Source organism: Brachycentrus maculatus, unplaced genomic scaffold (genome assembly GCF_059751285.1).
Source record: "Brachycentrus maculatus isolate JH-2025_06_01 unplaced genomic scaffold, ASM5975128v1 h1tg000089l, whole genome shotgun sequence".
NCBI lineage: Eukaryota > Metazoa > Arthropoda > Insecta > Trichoptera > Brachycentridae > Brachycentrus > Brachycentrus maculatus.
Genome location: NW_028280843.1, coordinates 1,273,554 through 1,294,123, shown reverse-complemented (window position 1 = coordinate 1,294,123; position 20,570 = coordinate 1,273,554). Strand labels below are relative to the sequence as shown.

The 20,570-nt window shown below is 32.3% G+C and overlaps 1 protein-coding gene across 6 annotated transcripts in view; it reads left to right on the top strand.

The window, feature by feature from the left end:
* nAChRalpha6 (nicotinic acetylcholine receptor alpha6) overlaps window positions 1–20,570 on the top strand; it is a 249,650-nt gene that overhangs the window by 209,854 nt on the left and 19,226 nt on the right. For 4 of the 6 annotated variants that reach the window (XM_088257907.1, XM_088257904.1, XM_088257905.1 and 1 more), the window contains 3 exons: window positions 988–1,182; window positions 6,684–6,770; window positions 15,399–15,508. In XM_088257907.1, the coding sequence (XP_088114033.1) occupies window positions 988–1,182; window positions 6,684–6,770; window positions 15,399–15,508 (392 nt within the window). Of the gene's footprint in view, window positions 1–987; window positions 1,183–2,470; window positions 2,558–6,683; window positions 6,771–15,398; window positions 15,509–20,570 lie in introns of all 6 variants that reach the window. The other 2 variants (XM_088257906.1, XM_088257903.1) reach the window with 1 other exon arrangement.

The following is a 20,570-nucleotide window of genomic DNA, read 5'->3' as shown; positions in this document are numbered from 1 at the left end:
TTTATTTTATATTACCCTGAACTGGTCCATGAAATGTAGGAGTAATCACCTTGCCTTCATGAAAGTAAAGGTCAAGATAACACTGCATCAATACGATGCAGTGCCTTATGTATCATTGGTTGCCATATTCAGCTTCCCAGGGGAAGGGTGATAATAAATTTTACTGATTTTACACTCTTATATTTATTTTTTATTACAACATTTTGAGTGTGTCCAAATACTTGTTCACAAAATCTGGTTTATCTCCAATTACAGGAGTTATTTTCATATTATTTTTTAATTGGAGATAAAACAGATTTTGTGAACAAGTATTTGGACACACTCAAAATGTTGTTAATAAATTATCAAATTTTTCAAATTATAAGCTTAAATAATAACAATGAAAATGATATTTTCTGGCGTTTCTCATGTGTTTGATTATAATCCAGGATTCAGACCTCACATACTAATAAAAGAGTTTCGGCTCAATAAAAAGCTTCTTTTCATCTCACCAACAGATGTCTCTAGTGAAGATGTAGTGATTCAAGAATAATGTTTCAAAATTGGTTCATATATATGCAACTTCCAAGATTTTTAGTAGTGTGGTAGTCAATAATGGGTAGAATTAGTGAATGTTACACGTGTGTAAAGTGATCACTTAACTAACTAACTAGCTAACCATCACGCCGCTTTCCCGCAGGGGTAGGCAGAGAGAATAGAATGCCATACCACTCTGTCTTTGCAAACAGTCTTCGCCTCTTCCACGTTCATGCATCTCCTCATACATACCCGCCGATTATTACGACTCCTAACCTGACCACTTTCAAGTATTTGGCATACCTGATCGTGCCATGTTTTTCTCTTTTCTTCCTCTGGTGATCACTTAAACCAGCCTATGGACGTCGTTGCCCCGTAAATGCCCAGACTTTCATATTCTTCTTCATCTTTGATGAGATGTCAATAAAATAATATGAAAATTAATATTATACCTCCTATGTTTGATCGCAGGTATGCCTGGTAAGAAGAATACGATAACGTACGCCTGCTGTCCGGAGCCCTACGTAGACGTCACATTCACGATTCAGATCAGAAGAAGAACGTTGTATTACTTTTTCAATCTGATCGTGCCGTGCGTCCTCATCTCATCCATGGCCCTTCTAGGCTTCACACTGCCGCCGGACTCGGGCGAGAAGTTGACACTTGGTAAGTGACGATATGGTGCTAGAGTGACGAAATCTTACTCAGAATAATATTTGGCCACAGATTAACTGAACTGGTTTCAAATATTGTACAATGTGCATTTATTATAATTTGTTTGATGGTTCATTTTATATAAACACAAGTAAAAATACATAGAAACTCTAAAAAATATTTATATTTTATTTGTTTATTAATTTTATTTACAACGTAGTTCGCAATATATAATACAAAACAGTTTTATACTGCAGCTTTTAAGCTTTAAAATATTTCTCTTTAACCTGCAAATATTTCACAATTTGACGCAGGTTTTTAATTTACACTTTAGATAGCATTTAAATAGGATGTACACTGTTTAAAACTAAAGGAATTATTAAAAACAGTTTATAGTTTGATTCTGTGTTCCGTCTGTGTGGTCCTATGTCCAAGAATATTAGAGTTTTACCTAAAAGCATTTTCCAAACGAATATGTGGTCAGCTAAAGTTTGTTTTTGGTTAATGTGGGTCCCATTTGTATTTGGGGTTCAATTTACGCCGCCTTTAATAATCCCCGTTATTCTACCCATTAAATATGCACAAAGGCTCGGAGTTGTAATTGTATAATAATTTCCATTGTTTAGAGTTTTGCTACACTTTGCATCGCGTAAAAACCGCGTTTCGATACGGGGTGGCAAAAGTATGGTTTTGTCTTTAGTGCGAACGGAATACATTTGCCGAACAATGCTATATTATAGCATTATATTTTGTTTCTTTTTACAAATTAAACAATGAATCATTTAAAAGAGATAAAAACCTTTAAAAAGAAAAATTAACGATTCAAATAAAAGCATATTTAAGATATACACATAGTAAAAATGTGTACAGTAAAATATATTTATTTAACCTCAATTTTTCTTCTGTCCGCCATTTTTTTAAATCTTTTAGTGGGTCAATTATCGAGTTTATTGTCAAAAAGTAATCTTCCAAATAAGTTTTCTGGTTTAAGAGAGTTAAACTGATATAATTTTGTTGAAGTTTAATTGAATTATTAATCCTGTCTTGTTCCTCTTCGAAAATGTAATTCATTTAAAATTCTTTTCAAGGATATTGAGGATTACAGTTTTTCATTTGATTTAATCAAATAAATAAAAAACGTTTGGAAATATTTCATTCAATCGAAAAGTCTACGGTAAAAGTAATTGTTCGAATAACTTTATGATTTAGGGGGGTGTGTAACAAATGTAGAGCTTTTCTAAGTAAAATGAATATTATCGAGCTTTTTTATTCTCTGGATGTCTCAACCATTTTTTCGCAGGTGTCACAATATTGCTGTCACTCACAGTATTTCTCAATCTGGTTGCTGAAAAGATGCCGACTACTTCTGATGCTGTTCCACTAATAGGTACAGCTGTGGGACATATCGCTTCATCGCGAACAAGGGGACAATAACCATTCGGAATATTAATTCTGTCTTTAATTATTTTCCCATTTACCGTTTGCAACTTTGTTGCAAATTTTATATTGTTTTCGTAACGGCTTAAGTTCCAGAAGCATGGACGGTGTTATATTCTTGGCTTAGTTGAAAGTTGTCAAAGAATCCAGTAAAAAAGACACTTGAAAGAATGTAAATGTTTAGGGAGAATTTACACATAAGACGATTATTGTCGAGCTTTCTCTGTCTCCCTTTAAATCTGAATATAAATGTAAAATTATGATTTTTGATCAAACGAAAAGCAACGCTGTTTTCGCGTGATGTTAAATTTTCAAAATCAATATCCCTCGTTAAAATAATGTCAGTAGGATGAGGTTAATTTATTGGAGAGCAGAGAAGTATCAGGGGTGTGGGAGACAAGATAGGGGAAGACAGGGGCATGTCGGGCCGCCGGGTGCTGAAGAGAGGGGACGTGTTCCTGTCAGAAGATTTATGGGTGATGATGAGACGAGAAGAATGTTGCGGGTGGAAGGCGTGCTTCTCAATAATTCTCGGTAACAATTTACTACATCGGTGGTTTCGTGTTCAATTTGCTCCTTGAAGAAATTCCTCGACATAATTCGATCGACTTTTTTTACATGCCATTCTATTTTTTTATCTTTCATTATGTATATAACGCGCTCGAAATATTATAATGTTTTTATTTGAAAAAATCCAGTCATTATTAAAAATTAACGATTTTTAATTCGTTCGCTAATGTATTCGTTCAAAACGAATGACTGCCGACTAAGCACGAACCGTTGCATGCTCGGAGAGCGTAAATATGTCCACTTATTACAAACGTAGCTGCTATTTGTCCGTAAACGTAGTGGATACGCGGCTTAATAGACAACTTTAACTAGGCCTCGAATCTTAAAAATAACTAGTCAAATAAAATTTTGACAGTCGACCGCATTTATTTTTAAAATCAGATTGATTTTCATAAATGAGTAAATAAATATGGAAAGAACGACCCGAATCGATGTTCTCCCTCTGTCGCACTGATGAAGTGTTGTTGTTAAACGTGATTATGAATATGTTAAGATTTTGTTCGTACAGTGTTCCCTTTGTATTGTAAGATGGTGTCGCTCGTCTAGTTTTGTGTCAGTGTGGATTGGGAGGGATGGTATCTGAGGGGGGGGTGGGTTCCATTGATACTTGGAGGAAAACTTTATCCGCTTCAGAACACAAGGGTCACATAAAGTGTGCAGTATTAAAAATAACCGCTTTACGAGCACACCAAAATGCATTCGTGTCTGCTTCAAATATTTGCAGCTTCTTTTTAAAAAAAAAAACAACGACGATCCCAACATAGAATGCGGCCGAAGTCACAACGTAAGTAAAATAATATCAGCCATCATCAATAATTATAACCATATTCATTTTTCTTCAGAATTTCAGGAATATTTTCAACCATTAAAAAATAGCATTAATCTATTTTTTTCAGGTATCTTGATATCCTAAAAAATATTTATACTTGTATTCATTGTGATTTTATCCCATTTATGTTATCATATCTATCCAAAGCGAACGTGTTCCGGAGAGTCTCTGGAAAAGCCTTCACATATTGTACATATATGTATTTACATGCATACTTTTCCATTTTTATGGCTTTAACATTTTGTCCATAAAAATGTGGTCCGTAAAAACGCCAGACCAAATAAGGGAGGGAATAGATAGAATGCTCCCGAAGGGTTGCGGGACTTGTCGAGATGTTAAATAGAGAAAATTCAATCTATCGCAGGGGGGATATATCACCATGTGACATGTTCACCCATATCGAAAATGTATCGGGAAAGACATCTATCTGCGCTATACGGTCAGGTACTAAAATAGCCTAGATCTTGTGATTTTTTCGAAATATTTTTTTTGTAATTTCGGTGTAAGTTTTATAATTTTTTTTTTAACATTCATCATGCTTTGATTTGTGTTATATCTGCTATGGCGAAATTTCTCAAATAGTCTTTCAAGCATAGTTGAACTATTAAAACTGTTAAATTTAAACAGCTAAAATATATATAATTAATTTAAAACAAGCGCATGTCTTACTTGCAACGTTTCACAAAGATAATAAGAGTATTAATCAGTAGCTTCTTTTTAGGATAATTTTAATATAAGAACAATAATTTTAATGTGAGTTTGATATCATTTTTAATTTGTTTTTTTTTTTCTAAATCAAAATGGTGCGTGTTTAAGGTCGGATGACATTTTTATTTTTTTCTGGAATTTATCGGGCCGTAATCCCGGGATTCACTTGACTTAAGAAGGGAGATGGGGATACAGCGCTCACTGGGTTGAACGTTAAACCAGATTTAATGTTACCTGTAAATAAGAACCCAACTTTCACATAAAGCGCTTTTTACTATATACGTTTCAGATCCGTAGAAACAAGTGAAAATTACCGAAAATAAATGTGTTTTCGTTCTCAATTTCGGTTTCCTTTGCTCTACGTTGAATTACTAAGAAACTTTAAAAAAAGAAAAAAAATCATTTGTTTCCTCCGAAACAAAAATATGGAAAACCGATTGAAAGATTTTCTGAATGTGAGATTGGACGTCTATTATGTTTCTCATGGGAAAAGATAATATCCGACTTATTTTCATGAGCGGTACGTGAAACAAATGCTTTCTGAAAGTATCGCTTTCAGAAGAAATTTGGAAAGAAGTTTGGGGTAAGCGGAGCCGGGATCGTTTTCAGTTTTAATACAAAAAATCGCATTTGGCATAAATTGAAGTTTTTTCAATTTAAGTTGAAACTTAACAACATAGTTACATTTTGAAAATAATACAAATAAATACGTAAATACAAATATAAAATACATTTTGTGATTTTGTTTGTCGGAAACGTTAAAAAAACGTCAACCCTGAATCACGCGATTCACCCCAAAGTCGGGGCATCCGACGACAAGTGCGAAAAGCCTTCATTTTCACACCGGCTTATGGGGCCGTAGGATCTCGATTTCCTTCTTTAAAAAACTCACTCGCTTATCTCCAGGTTTACAGGTAGAATCTCACAATATCCCCTAATACTCTCGTGGATTATGGCTGGTACACAGGGAAAAGATATGCATGATTTAAATAACGTATTGAAAATATGTATATAACGTTATATTCATGATATCTACGGCATTTTTAACGGAATATAAGATATTCATTTTTATTTACACATTGAGGTTAATAGATTTTTCTTGATTACTATGACATGTATGGTTTATTCACTATTTTCTAGCGTATTGAATAAGACACCACCTACTAATTCCACAAAAAATATCAGTGATAAAAGTATTAATAGGTAATTTTTATTATTTATTGATTCTGCATTAACTTTGTGGAATGACATGTTGATTATTTTTAAAAAAATACTTGAAAACACCACTTTAATGAGTTTTATTTATATAAACGACTTGTTTCGAGAACTTACAGATATTTTCATTTTCTGGTAAAAATGAAAACTAACAATTAATTAGTTAGTTTAAATTTTTACCACAAGATGAAAACATCTGTAAGTTTTCGAAACTAGTCGTACATATAAATAAAACTCATTAAAGTGGTATACTCTAGTGTTTTTTTTTATAATTAATAATTTATACTACTTTCAGTCACTTTCATTCGGCAGTCACTTTGTAACGATATCAACAATTTTTAATTTAAATGAAATTAAATTCCACCATTTATTAAAATCTGTTACGACTCGTGTTTCGATACATTCAGCATTATTATCAGATGGTAAATGCATCAAAACACATGTAACAATAGACTTTATGAAATAGTGGTATTTACCAAGTAATAAAATTATATATTATAAAGCTTTTAATTTTGGAGGTCATATTGTATTATCAATGACGAGTTACATATAAGATTTTGTTTTTTTTTTTAAGAAGACATTTGCAATAAGGAAGAAATGATAAAATTTATCGCATGTAGTTGTGTGATTAGATTTTGTAAAGTAGCCATATTTTGCTAAAATGTTTACCTTCGTCCGACGTGTGATGATCTGCCAGATGCTGACATGAAAGCGCTGAGATAGCATCTGAGATTTGACTTGTGACCTGTTTCAGGGGTGACGATCCTCCTGTCTCTCACAGTGTTCCTCAACCTGGTCGCGGAGACCCTGCCCCAAGTGTCAGACGCAATACCCCTGTTAGGTACACCTCACCCCACCTTTACATTCGCCCACAACTAATCCATTATGTTCCCAATTATTATTCTTCTTTACATCGTTGTTGTGTCGGTCACATTCATTTTGATACGTCAACACGAATTTTGTATGCTGTGTTTAAACAATAGGAATGGCTAGCAATTATTAAAAGGAAAACTTTTGAATGTCACGCTTTAAACACGTGAAAAGAAACATAGTAATTATTCACAATTTTTACCTTTTAATCAAGCTAACCATTCGACGACTGTTATTTGACTGCTCATATGTTTTAATATTTAATTATTGTTCGTATTTGTTTTTCTGTGTTAATATAAAAAAAATGGTGAATGAATGATTAAAGTTTGTTGATTTTAAGGTATTTAAAAGGTTTTCATTTGTAGAGGTAAACATTCGTCCTAAATGTTCTATACAATACTGACTTTTTTTTAAACCTTTAAAAATGTAATCGGGGATGAAAGAACTTTCCTGAATTAAGCTAAGTCAAATAAAATTCGCCCGAGATATTTCTTAAATGTAATATTTATCTCCCTTTCGTTAATCTCAGCGTTAAATCCTTGGCAATAATTTAACATTTGAGGCTTGTAAATAGTTCTCTCTTTGTTCAGAGTTGGCAGTAGGCATACAGATTACTGCAAAGTTGAAAAGTCGACCAACGAGAACCGAACTTGGAAATATTCAGAGCTCGTTCAAATATCTGGAAAGTTAAACGTTTTGTCAGGTATCAAACTGTCATGGCGTTTCACCTAATTTGTCATTTGATCGAAAATCTAAAGCGCTCGTAAATTGTTCGCGGAATTTGCAATGCTAAAAATTTAAGAAGAAAAATAGATTATATATATTTTTTAAAAGGAACGTTGAGAATCAGTTTTTTGTGACGTAAATGAAACAGTCAAGGAAAAAACAAAGGAATATCCGTCGTTTGTGCTCGTGTGTTGGCACAAACCGTTGTATTGTTGCGTAGCGTGTTTTGTCTTTCTTTCGAAATCGATTTGGCTTCATGTAGATTAAAATATTTGAACCAATTATCTGGATGTGTGTACGCTTTATGAGGATAAAACTATATTCCCTTATTTTACAATATGCACAATTATTTAAATTTATTTTTGATAATAGCTATTTATATTATTATAACCTATGCCTTTATTGAATCCTTTGTACATATGTACTTTTTATCTCAATATTATATACGACAGCATAATACTTATAAACAATTTGACTATCGAGAAGAAAGTAATGAACACACAGTACCTACCTACTTTAACAAGATCATTTTGACAACTTTGATAAATTCAGGTCGATAATTAAAACAAAAAAATCATATTCGTCTACTACATATACAATATTCGCTACTCAATATTTGAAGTTCACTTTTGTCGACTTTCGATATTCCATATAACATTATTTTTACATGATTAAAAATACATAATTTTGTCGTACGTGCATGGCATGTTTTGATATATTTGAAGCATAAATAAGTTGAATTGACAAACTTTTATAATCATAGTGCATCATTTTATTTTCAGTGTTGAGCGTCCGAATAAAATATACTTTTGCAATATATTTTGTATTAACGTAAAATTTTGATTTTTACCAAATCCCATACGTAGAGTTGAAAAAAAATCATAATATTATACACAACCGATGAAACAAATATGTGGTTCCGTACGTGGATGCTTGATGCGCTTAAAATGACTTAGGCGATTGCACTTTATTTTGTATAGCTAAAATTTAAAAAATATATATGTAGTTTAAAACATTTCATGATTAATGGTTTCAATAACATCCTACTAATATTATTTTTAAAATTAAAACTTAACTTGGTTGAAATTGTACATCAATTTTCCGCGCATACGAGCCGTCAGTGCGACCAGGCTGGTAAGGAAGTGTGGAGGTAATAGTTAAAGTGCTTTCACGTAACTGAGAACCGAGTGTGGGGAACTTCAGGGGATGTTCGTGCGCGCAGAGTATGGTGCGCAGTGCACAGTGCGCAGAGCACCCTACGCGTCCCTCCAGCAGCCTCACGTACGTAACCACATTTCAATTTCTATATTCACACGACTGCCCAAACTTGTCCAATGCCACACATGACAATCTCCCAATCATTATAATATATCTTATCATAAATCCTACACACATGTGTTCACAAACTGATACCGTAACGCTGAATCGATTACCTAAGCTAAGACATTGCCTGCCTTTACCAGCACAAGTGGTTCAATTGATTTTATTTTTTTCTCAAATATTAATTTGTATAATCGTAAAAATACAATATATGTGTGATTTAAATGTTTTGGTGTGACGATTTTAATGATACTTGGAGGGTTGTGTGTAACGAGCCTCAGCCGCCGGTACAGAAACTGATCTGGTTTATTCACACACTTTCGAAGATTCATGATTCTTTTTTTGTTGTTGCTACATTGAATTTTATTATTTTTGAGTATTTTATCATCAACACATTCTCGCATTTTCAATAAGTATGTCAGAGCGAAAACAGAGCCGCCCAAAAGTTTTGTAAGGAGGATATTATTATAGATATTATAGAACATCATAGCCTCCATTTCCATCGATTAATTATTCCTAATGGAGCTAGTTCTCAATTATGTTAAACATTGGGTCGCTGTGTTTACGTATGTATCATTGTGTGAAAGATTTTTTTGTGGAGACTGAGTGGTTTAGATTGGAAACTAATCGTAATGGCACACGACAGATGGTAGTGATACCGGCGCCAGAGTGTTTTCCACCTGCCTTGAATGCAGAAAGGGTGAAGGATTCCAGCCGACGAGTATCGGAGTATCGGAGCGCAGATTGATATGCACGTTGACGTAACGGAGTGACAGTGTGCGAGTGTTTCTGTTCCAGGTGTTACAATACTGCTGTCACAAACAGTTTTCTCGCTCTTGGTGGGTAACGTGATCACCAAGACCTCCGAGGCCGTTCCTCTGATAGGTGAGAGCACTAGCTCAGCACCGTGTCTTGATCTGGCAAACTAGATCATCTCTTCCGAAACAACAACACGACTCAGTCCTTCCGATCACTGAACTTTATATATTATGCATATAGCTCGAACCTAGATACAGCGCGCCCATTGGACCGCGTCACGTGCACGTTTCTTATTTCCGACTCTCGATCCACTTCCACTTAGGCCGGATGTTGAACATCGCGCTAGTGGAAGCTACACACCGAGGAAAAGCTGAGACGATAACACTAGTTGGTCCGGGCTACTCGCTTCCGCGTCCACTCACTTCATCACAAAGGCAATGTCTCACTTAAGTAATCGTTTCTAATTATTTACTTTCACAACATGTCTCGCGCATGCCGTGAAGTTGAAAGTGGTATCGTCTTTGCGAACCTCCATAATTGGCTTTAAATACATTGTCGAAGCGTCCGATTATTTGTAAACCGATAAAATGGCCATGTCCCTAAATGCAATTTTGTGTTACAAATTATTTATCGGATATATATCTTGTTATTGAAAACATTGATATATAATTCACGATGATATCAATATTTACGACCAATTGTAAATATTGTGAGATAATATTCTGTATGACGTAGTGTTATGACATCGTATGGCCTAAATTCACTCTGCTTCTTCATGACACGTGTCCCGAAAACTTCATTTAAAGCGAGATGAATCTTTCTTTACATATTTATGCATCATGGCTGCAGTGAACTTAACGCATTTTAATTTCAGTCCTCGATTCATAGAATCGTTTTCCTCTTTTCCGATCCGTAATCAATAAAGATACTAGTTCTTTAAGACTAGAACTTAACCCGCTTATAATGTAAAAATTTAATTAAACTTTTCTCTCTTCAGCCCTGTCCAAACTTTTAAAATATAAACTCCTCAATAATGTTGGCCCACGTCATTGGTGATTCGACGATTATTTTATATCTCATTCATGAGTATAAATTAATCAATTTCAGGAACGTCTGATGACGCGGCTAGAAATAATTTACTTTAAAGAAACCAATTATTTTAATACGTTTGAGATATAAATAGTAAGATTTGCTTTTTTTAAATATTACAATTTGATAAATTGATATGTTTCATTATTTTACCTCTTACAAATAATACATTTTTTTTTAAAACCAATGTATTAAAATGTTTGGTTACTTTCATAAAAAATTTCTAAATTAATACAAAATGAAAGTAAATCGCAATCCTTGCGATTGGTCTCGTAATTAAAAAAATACGAACATAAATTTATATATTTTTTATCCTTTAAATTTATGTTATATTGAATTTTCTTTTGGATACAAATATAGTAAAAATGCTATAAATATTAAACATCTTTTTGAAACATGTTATTTGTCAAAGGACAAAAATTTATAACTTCAGTGTTCATCCACGTAACATATGGTGTCCAAAGGAAAATTCACGATAACATTGAATAACATTAATATGAGCATTAAATAAATGATAAGATAAATGATGACATGTATATATGATAAAGAGTACTGAACTATAAATGTTTGCAGGAGGGTGGTGATCACCAGGGTGCGCAGACTAAATATTTTTATCATAACTGTTATGTGTTTTATTTTTATTTCGCATTTAATTTCATCCAATGAATCATCCATCTAAAAACTGATATAAACTGTGAATTAAACGCACGATAAAAGAAACCAAATGAAATATTGTGTAAAGAAGACTAGTAACAGAGTTCGCGGGAGAGAACACTGCGAGCTCATCAACCTCCAAGTATCAAACATTCTTGCTATCCTCAGGCCTGGGCTCTTGGCTTCACTCGTAGCCTTTGTATCTGTCGCTTTGGTCTTGCGCTTGCTGTGTACGCTAATTCCTTATGTACTTCTCACAGATCTCGCCTTGATTTGCATGCCTGCCCTTTTATGTACCGAAAGTTGTGTGATATCCCTCTCGCTTTGTAGCGATATCACTTTGTGCCTTGTTTGCCTACTATATCGACGTTGTGTGCTCCAAATCTCGGATTAGAATTCATTTACTCTCGGTAAATCAATTTCCTTCATCTTGTTCCGAAGTAACCCACGTACGTATGAGAACTAAATCAGTCTAAACGCGTGCTTACCCAATTAGAAATGTCTTTGCCCTCGATAAATAATTTTCATTGTCTTTCTTTTCACCCAATTTCTTTGAATCTGAGCAGACTTTGATAAGGGTGAGATGTCGAAAAAGGATTTATCCGTGTGACAAAACACTAATGGAACTATATTGTATACTGCCCATCTAAATTTCCTTAATAAATATGTTTAATTATAAATTATAGGCTAACGTTAATATTAAAAGAATAAATGAGACATATAAAAATAATGCTTTAGATTATGTACCTACTAAAAGAACATTTGTCGTATAGAAGTACATATTTTAAATCATTAAAACGGGTAAATTGGGGAAAAACAAAATTCCAACTTTAATTTATTTCTGTATGAGGCAAAGCCTGTAAAAGATATTGCTGTCATAAATTATAATTTACCCGTGTAGTGTAAGTCCCGAACGGTAAGGCATACACGCGAATTTCATTAGAAAATTTACTAGGTACCCAATAAAATCCTCTCGTAATTTTTAATTTAGATCGTACTAATTAAATAATTATTTACATACAGGGAGAGCAAAAACAAATTATTTCGACTTGATAAAATGAACATATTTTTTTTCTTGATTACAATTTAATTAGTAAATACATAAATACACATTTACGATATTTTATCTTCTTTACTAAAGTTTGAAGGAAATGAATTTCCGACTATTTTTCAAACTTTAATTTTTCCTAAAAATTAAATTGTTAGTGTACAGTAAATAAAATTGTATATTCCAATATCAATGGGGATAAATAAAAAGACGTGTAAAAATTAAGCACCATGACATGAAACCCTTTACTCTTGCGTTTGAATATTAAAGGGATTAATGAAATCTTGATACAGCCTTTATCGTAGACAGTAAAACATGTAATTGCTAACGGATTATTTAAATATCATCCCTGTAGCAGATAATACGAGACTGTAGTAATCAAGTCACGCCTTGAATAATAGCAGTCTGAAGGGTGAACAGTAGGTAATGATTTTTTATTATTATTTACTTTTGTGTAATAAGGTTTTATTTTGAGCTCACGATTTACATATGTTTTTACTGCTTTGTATGAAAGTCTTTTATGTACACAGAAATCAATGTATACATATCTTATATTTTATAATGGTATGTCGTTAATTTTAAATATGAAAAGATTATTTTTTACTCCCTTTTTCATGAAAAATCGTCTAAAGGTACGCTATAAGTTTCATCTAGATTTCCACACGAGTAAACAAGCTCTTATTTTGACGCAAGTAGGTAAGCAAAAAATTTAAAATATATTTTATTAATGATATATGAAACCTTTGAAATAAAATTTCCAGATACTTTTGTGTTTAAACATATGTAAAGTAATTTAATTTCTACATTTCAAAAAAAATATCAAAAACATTTTTAAAGTGTCTAATTAATATTTTAACAAAAGGAAAAAAAAATCATGTCACGACAAACTTCACGTTTAAAAGTATAAAATAATAACAAGTAAACAAGCAATCAAAATAGAAAACCGCAATTTCCCTGGTCAAGACATTAAAAATTTAATCAATTTCTATAAAGCCCACGAAATATTTTTGGGTCGAAACTCATTTAGGTACTTATTCTACTTACTTATTTAATATCTCAGATTTATTCAATCATTTTAAAAGTTACTATTTACTTGTTATAATTACTGTATTACTCCATTATTATTATGTCGAGAGTGAGATAAATATTTTTCAGCTTTTTCACATCATTCGGGTTTCAAGAAACTTTACAAGTATGAATAAATTTAACTTCCATTAAAAAAAAACATTGCACGTTTTTTTTTAATGTACATAGAATAAATCTGAAGAAATGTAAAAGGTTTTGAATACGTTATATGGTATTCCTACATCGGTGGTATTTTGGCGCGATAAGCGAATGAAATAATTTTATCAGGAAGTAAATCATCTCATCTCGACGTGTTTTGTCGGGCTGCTGCCGGTACTGGATGTCGAAATAAATTTCAATAAACGTCCTCAAAGTGTTTACCTTTGTACAGGGTGAGCGGAATAAAAATCGCCGCCCTGGTTGGCTCTGTGGGGGTCATCTGTTCTCGGAACACGTCCTACTACAGCCATCTCATACACCTGTGGGTGACATCAATATCTAGCCTTATCAATATTCTAGAGATATTTCCCGCACACCCTATTCCGGGGACAACATACTGCACACACCTGGAGATGGATGCCTTTTTATCCGCATTATGTCTTCACGTCGGGATTAAACCAATTTATCCAACATTATTTTTACATTCAAGATGTTAACACACAAACTAGCAGGGAAATGTCTTGTTTATCTAAATCTATAATCTAATACATAAAAAAAAAATGGTAAAAAAAGTCATTGATTATACGTGGTATTCTTCCGATTTATACATAAGAAGACTAGGTATTGTTGTGAAAATAATCTGTTCGAGGTTTGGAGAGCATTGTAACGTTGTGGCTTAAAATATATAAGTTTATATATATACACACACACACACACATATATATGTATATACATATATATATATATATATATATATATATATATATATATATATATATATATATATATATATATATATATATATATATATATTTATATATATATATATACATATATATATATATATATATATATATATATATATATATATATATATATATATATATATATATATATATATATATATATATATATATATATATATATATATATATATATATAAATATATATATATATAAATATATATATATATATATATATATATATATATAAATATATATATATATATATATATATAGATGTATATATATATATATATATATGTATGTTTATGTGTATATATTTATTGAAATAAATTCAAAATTATTTAAAGAAGTGTAAATATTGTAGTGTAAGAATGTTAATACATTTTGTACTGAGTAAAAGTTGAAAAGTGCATGCTGAGTTTTATCCTTTCCTTAAAAATGTATGAAAGTCGAAAGTTTACAAAAATAAGCTTGAAAGATTATACTTTTGTGTGTTGATGTTTTCGGTTTAATAATTTAATAGGTACCTAAGCCCACTTAATACCTTTGTGTTTATTTATTCTTTTTACTTGTTCGTTGAAACAAAGTAATCTATCTGCGAGGCAGAACTTTGTTTTAAACACACAGAACATTATTTGCTTTGTCTCGAAATATCGACTCTTAGAAATTCCAAATTCGACAATAGACTTTCAATCATCGCCTGATTTGTTATTTTGTTTCGAAGAACGATGGAGCAATAATTTGATGAAGCTTTCTTAACGAGTTTTGAACTTCTGCGAAAGCGGCGTTCCGAGGGTGGTTCCAATCATCAATATTTTTATCTTGAAACTTCGAGTTATTTTCTTTTTAAAGTTTTGAAATGGACTAACTCAATTTCGAGCTCACCAAACTTGAAATTTCATAAGTATCTAATTTTACATTGATTTCGAAATTATCACTTCATCAAATTAGCTTTTAACATCTGGTAGCGAATTGATATTATTTGTGGGAATATAATTTATTACTTTGTATTAATGAATTTGTATTTGATTAGGTACATATTTCAACTGCATAATGTTTATGGTTGCTTCGTCCGTGGTGCTCACAGTGGTGGTACTGAACTACCATCATCGGACGGCTGACATACACGAGATGCCGCAATGGGTAAGTGCCGATCGTTCATTTTTTGCATTTATATACATATATATTTAGTGTTTACTTCCTCTTTTCTTTCATCTCAATCCTGTGGATTGGTCTTTAGCAACAAATGACCCCTCTTCCGTCACTCCGGGTTATTTTGCGAAACGCTTTTCAGCTCCTCATACGTCGAACAGCCCATGTTCTCGTATGGGTCGCAAAGATAAAAGCGGCGTTTTATATACATACATATTTATATCCAAAAATATACATGTTTCTTTGTTTACTATCATATTTGATCAAAAGAGCTGCACAATAAGGGTGTTTTCTTTATGTAAGGTGTTGCATTGAGATGCATTTTTATACCTACATACTTAAATATTATTTTATATACTAAAGGTCATGTTTGCTGAAAAGTGCTGCACTATAAGGGTGTTTTTTGTATGTTGTTATTTTTCTGTCATGGTTATGGCTTTGTGCTAGGTTATGAGTGAAGTTGGTTTTTATATCTATTTATTAATTTTTTCTACAAAAATGTTAATATTATTAACATTTTTGTAAAAAAAGAAATAAGTAAAAATTACTAACCACAAAGTAAATGCTTTAAATATTAATAATATTGAGAATATTTTTTCCATCGCTTATTGATTGATAGTTATAGGTTTATGTCAAAGAAAAAATTGCAACTTGTAAAAGGGATCTGCAATTGAATTTCAATAATTAATGGCTGAGTGTGTAATGCAATGACTGAACATTTTCTGTAAATGCTTTGGTACTATTCCGTGCCTGTTGTACTGATTGGGGTTGTGGAGGCGTCTGTGTACCAACCAACATTAGGTTGGAATCGGATCTACCTGACTAACTGAACTAACTAACTACTAAGCCCTTTCACTGCCTACACTGGGGTTCTCCTTAAAATTTGCTGGTAGTTTTAGAAGAAACTTGTAATTATTAAGATTGGCAGTGGCAGGGATATTGAAAGCTTTTAAATGTAATTAAACAGTGAAATCGGGATTCAATTTTGTTTCAAATTTTCTTGTAACAAAACTTTAAACTAACATTTATTTGCAAGAGAAGTCTGTCAGATCCGGTAATGCGATAGGGAGCTTTCAATATTTACCAAAAATATACCCAATGGAAAACCCAAAAAGCTCTTTAAAAAAATATGAATTTTTATTATTTGTGCGAGTTAAATCGTTATTTGAAATAGCAGTAGTTAAAAGATAACGTTTATAGATATTTGAGGGGGCTAAGTGCATTTTTTTGAGTTTTTCTCTGACTAAAAAATACTCAGCATGGTGGATTCATGCGGGATTAACGAATCAGATTAAATTTTGCGCGGTTAAATTTGTAAAGCTCAAAATACAATTCAATAAACTTCGATGTTTTGTAGCCTTTCCGTGGAATAAAAAATCGGTATATTATAAATAAACATTTGTCTGATAGAGCGGTTCTTTGTTTCGTTTATGTAAATTCCATTAAATTGTTATTTTAATGGGTAAATATGTATGTTTATAAAATTTTAAGTTCAATCCCGCGCGAATCCCGTGGGAACGGTCCCTAAGTGGAAGAGTAAAAGTACTTTAAAGCTTGACTGGAAATTATAAAGTAAAGCCTGAACATAGATCACTTCAATTCTTCTATAAGTAAGTTAATTATATCTGAATAAAATACGATATTTAAATACGAAAGTGAAATTATACAAAAACGCTCATGCGCAAATTAGATACATACTTATTGTTGTTGATAATTATTATATCATACAAGTGTTATATCATCTTAAATAAACATATCGTATGATGTAGAATCTGTCAGAGTAATGATGTTATTGGATTTGTACATTCGTATCATGTGTCGAATAAGGTTCTGCGTAAACAATGTGTATATTAATTTGGCAACTGACATAACGACGGATTACCAAATGTTAATATAACCATAATATACAACGCTAATTAATCACAAAGTTTTAAGACAGGAAACTATAAGTTATGAAATGTAGTGCCGAGAGCGTATATCTGACGTGTCGGGAAATTTCTAATGGATTTTCTCATCCGTAAATTGCCTCTATTAATCTCGAACACTAGTACATTCCATTTTTCCAGAGAAAGATATAAAGAATTCCATTGTGCGAACAGGGTAAATGGTTTCTTAATACGGTGAAATATTTCATCTCCTTCAAGTTTAGTATGTTAGAGCAAAAAGCGCCCTGATTCAACCGAAGCTGGATTTTACTATGAAATACCTATCTGATATTCACCATTATTCTCTCTAGCATCGCTTTGCCCAATTTTCGGCGGAAGCTATTTGTCGATCTCCCAACTGCGAGATATTCGTGTGCCAGTGACGATTCGCAGAGCGGGCTATGGAAATTACGTTTCGACGATCCTGTGTTTTACGATCTTAAATGGCTCTGATGAAAGATGATTCCTGACAGAGAACATTTTTCACGACTAGAGTTACATGGTCACTGTTTGAATGATAAACGATATCCCATTCCTAATGATGCTTTAGGTACTTTTTCACGATAAAAGACACATATCACACTTTATTAAAAGCTTTGTGATATCTTACTTATTATTGAAATCACCGTTCCACGAATGAGCTTACATTACTTAGTTTGCCTCCATCAGCAGTGGTAACAGCGTTTAGCTACCATGCCAGAGGGTTCGATTCCCAGGGGGGTCAAAATAAATATATAAGTGTTGTTTCACTCTAATATCTATTTAATATTATCCTGGACTGGTACCTGAAGGGAGAGACTGATTATCTTACCTTAATATAATTAACAATGAACTTCACACTACGTCAATTTTATATATATTTACATATATAAAGGAAAGATAGATGTGAAAAATACACTACAAACGCCCAGACCAATTGAAAATAAATACGTGGGAATCGAACCCGCGACGCCAGTTTCGTAGTCAAGCGTCTACCCAACTACGCCACGGCGCCATATATAAGAAGGCTTCAGGAATATTCCTTATACGTGTGATATTTACAATTACTTTACGAAAAATGTTTAAAGTATACACTAAGTGATATTTTCAAATAAATGTAATTAATCTCTCATGTAATAATCAATAATCAATATTTTCAACAGTTCTTTTGTCTTTTTTCGAATATTTTCTAACCGCTCTCCTGTTGGCGCAGTAAAAATAACAAAAAATAAAATGGAAATTTGTATTTACTCTCCATTTAGAATTCCCAGTGAATAGAAAAAATACACGAACGACGAGACGTAGTGGCTTTACTAGACCGTCGACTGTTAGCCAATCAGCGAGCGTAAACACGAGTATTGGCGAAATGCGACGACATCGGTGGGGTGATTGGAAACATCATTAAAATTTGATTTCCTAGTAAATGGAAATGTTTGTGGTTCAAAAAGAAACTTTGACACCACGGAAATTTCCAATCTACGCTTTCCTAAGGGTTTTTTTTATTCGGACGTTTCATTTCATTTAAAAAATAATAATTTGAATATTCGTTAAAAATTATTAAATTGAATCTAAAATGTTTTCATGGATTACAGGATAAATAAAAATATATTCAAAATAATTTAAAAAGAGAAATACTGGTGTTTTTATTATTTACGAAAATACTTGTGCGTAGATAGGCTCTGTGGCGTAGTTGGGTAGACGCTCGACTGCGAAGGGATCAAGGGAAAATCAAATTGTACGAGAATGGGTTCGAACCCAGAAACTCTGACTCAGGAATCCGTGACACTAACCATGGGACCACAACCCTACACGGGATAAATATTATAGGTGTCTCAACTTGACATGAAACATATCTTGTTTTTTTTATATGAAAGAAGATGGAAATCTTCCGGAAGAGGTCTTATGACCTGGCATTTGCGTGGTTTAAGTGAACACTTTATACAATAGCCTTTGTTGGCTAAGTAAAATTTAAAGCTATTTACTCAAATGATAGTATATTTTAATTATATTTTTAAGGTTATTAGTTTAACAAAATCTCATTTTTTATAGTAAAATTAGTTAAATGAAAACAAAAATGGGTGAAAAAATATGTTTGACTAAATCCGCCCAAAAAGGGAATATTCATTGTTGATTTATAACAATACTAATAAAGGAAGTTTCTTTTATGTAATAAATTTGATATTATATATTAGGTTTCTAGATATGTATATATTTACTCATCCCAAAAATTGTGGAAACTAAAACTGTTACAATAATTGGCTTACAGTAAACATGTACCATATACGATAAACATGTAGCATATAACATGATCATTTTGAAAAATATTGAAGGTTATCACATTTATTTTTCGTTTATTGTGTTAATGGAAAGGTTCGTCGGCCGAAAATATTTTCTAACGGGATTGTAGTTTCGGAATAAATTAATATTCATAGGCAAAGAATATGTAAAGCTTTTTTCCAAGTATCTGATTTTAATGGATCGTTAAGAAATAATGTTGTTTTTAATGACAAGGATGTTTCATTTCAAATTTTATAATTTAATAGGTTATACGAGTATTAGACTGTATATATATATATTATATTGAGTATTATTTAAAAGCATTTCTGTAAATCCTTCTTTTTCTTACCCTTATCTGCACTTAATGGTGCGTAGGGCACTGCATCGTATTAGTGCAGTGTTATCTTGATCGTTATTTATATGAAGGCGCGGTGATCACTCTTGCGCTTCAGGGACCAGTCCAGGGTAATATTAAATAAATATTTGAATGTAAATTCACTAATATTTATTTTTACCCTTTTCCTGGAATCCAGCTCCAGCACGGCAGTTAAACACACTTATCATTACACCACGGAGGTGGACATTTTTTTTGTAAATAGATCAATATAAGAGCCAAAAAGTTATAGACGGAAAAGTTAAACTGATTTATTGATTTTCTCATTTCAAATTTAATTTTCAATTTGAAAATCAGTGCCCGTAAAACGTTTTATTTTAAGTAACTGGAATTGAAAAATTGAATTTAAAAAATTAAAACGTTGCCTCCGCCTCCGTAGTGTAATGGTCAGCACGCTCGGCTACCGTTCTGGAGGTCCTGGGTTCGAGATTCCCAGAGGGGGGTCTAATAAATGAAAATGATTTTTTCACTATAATAT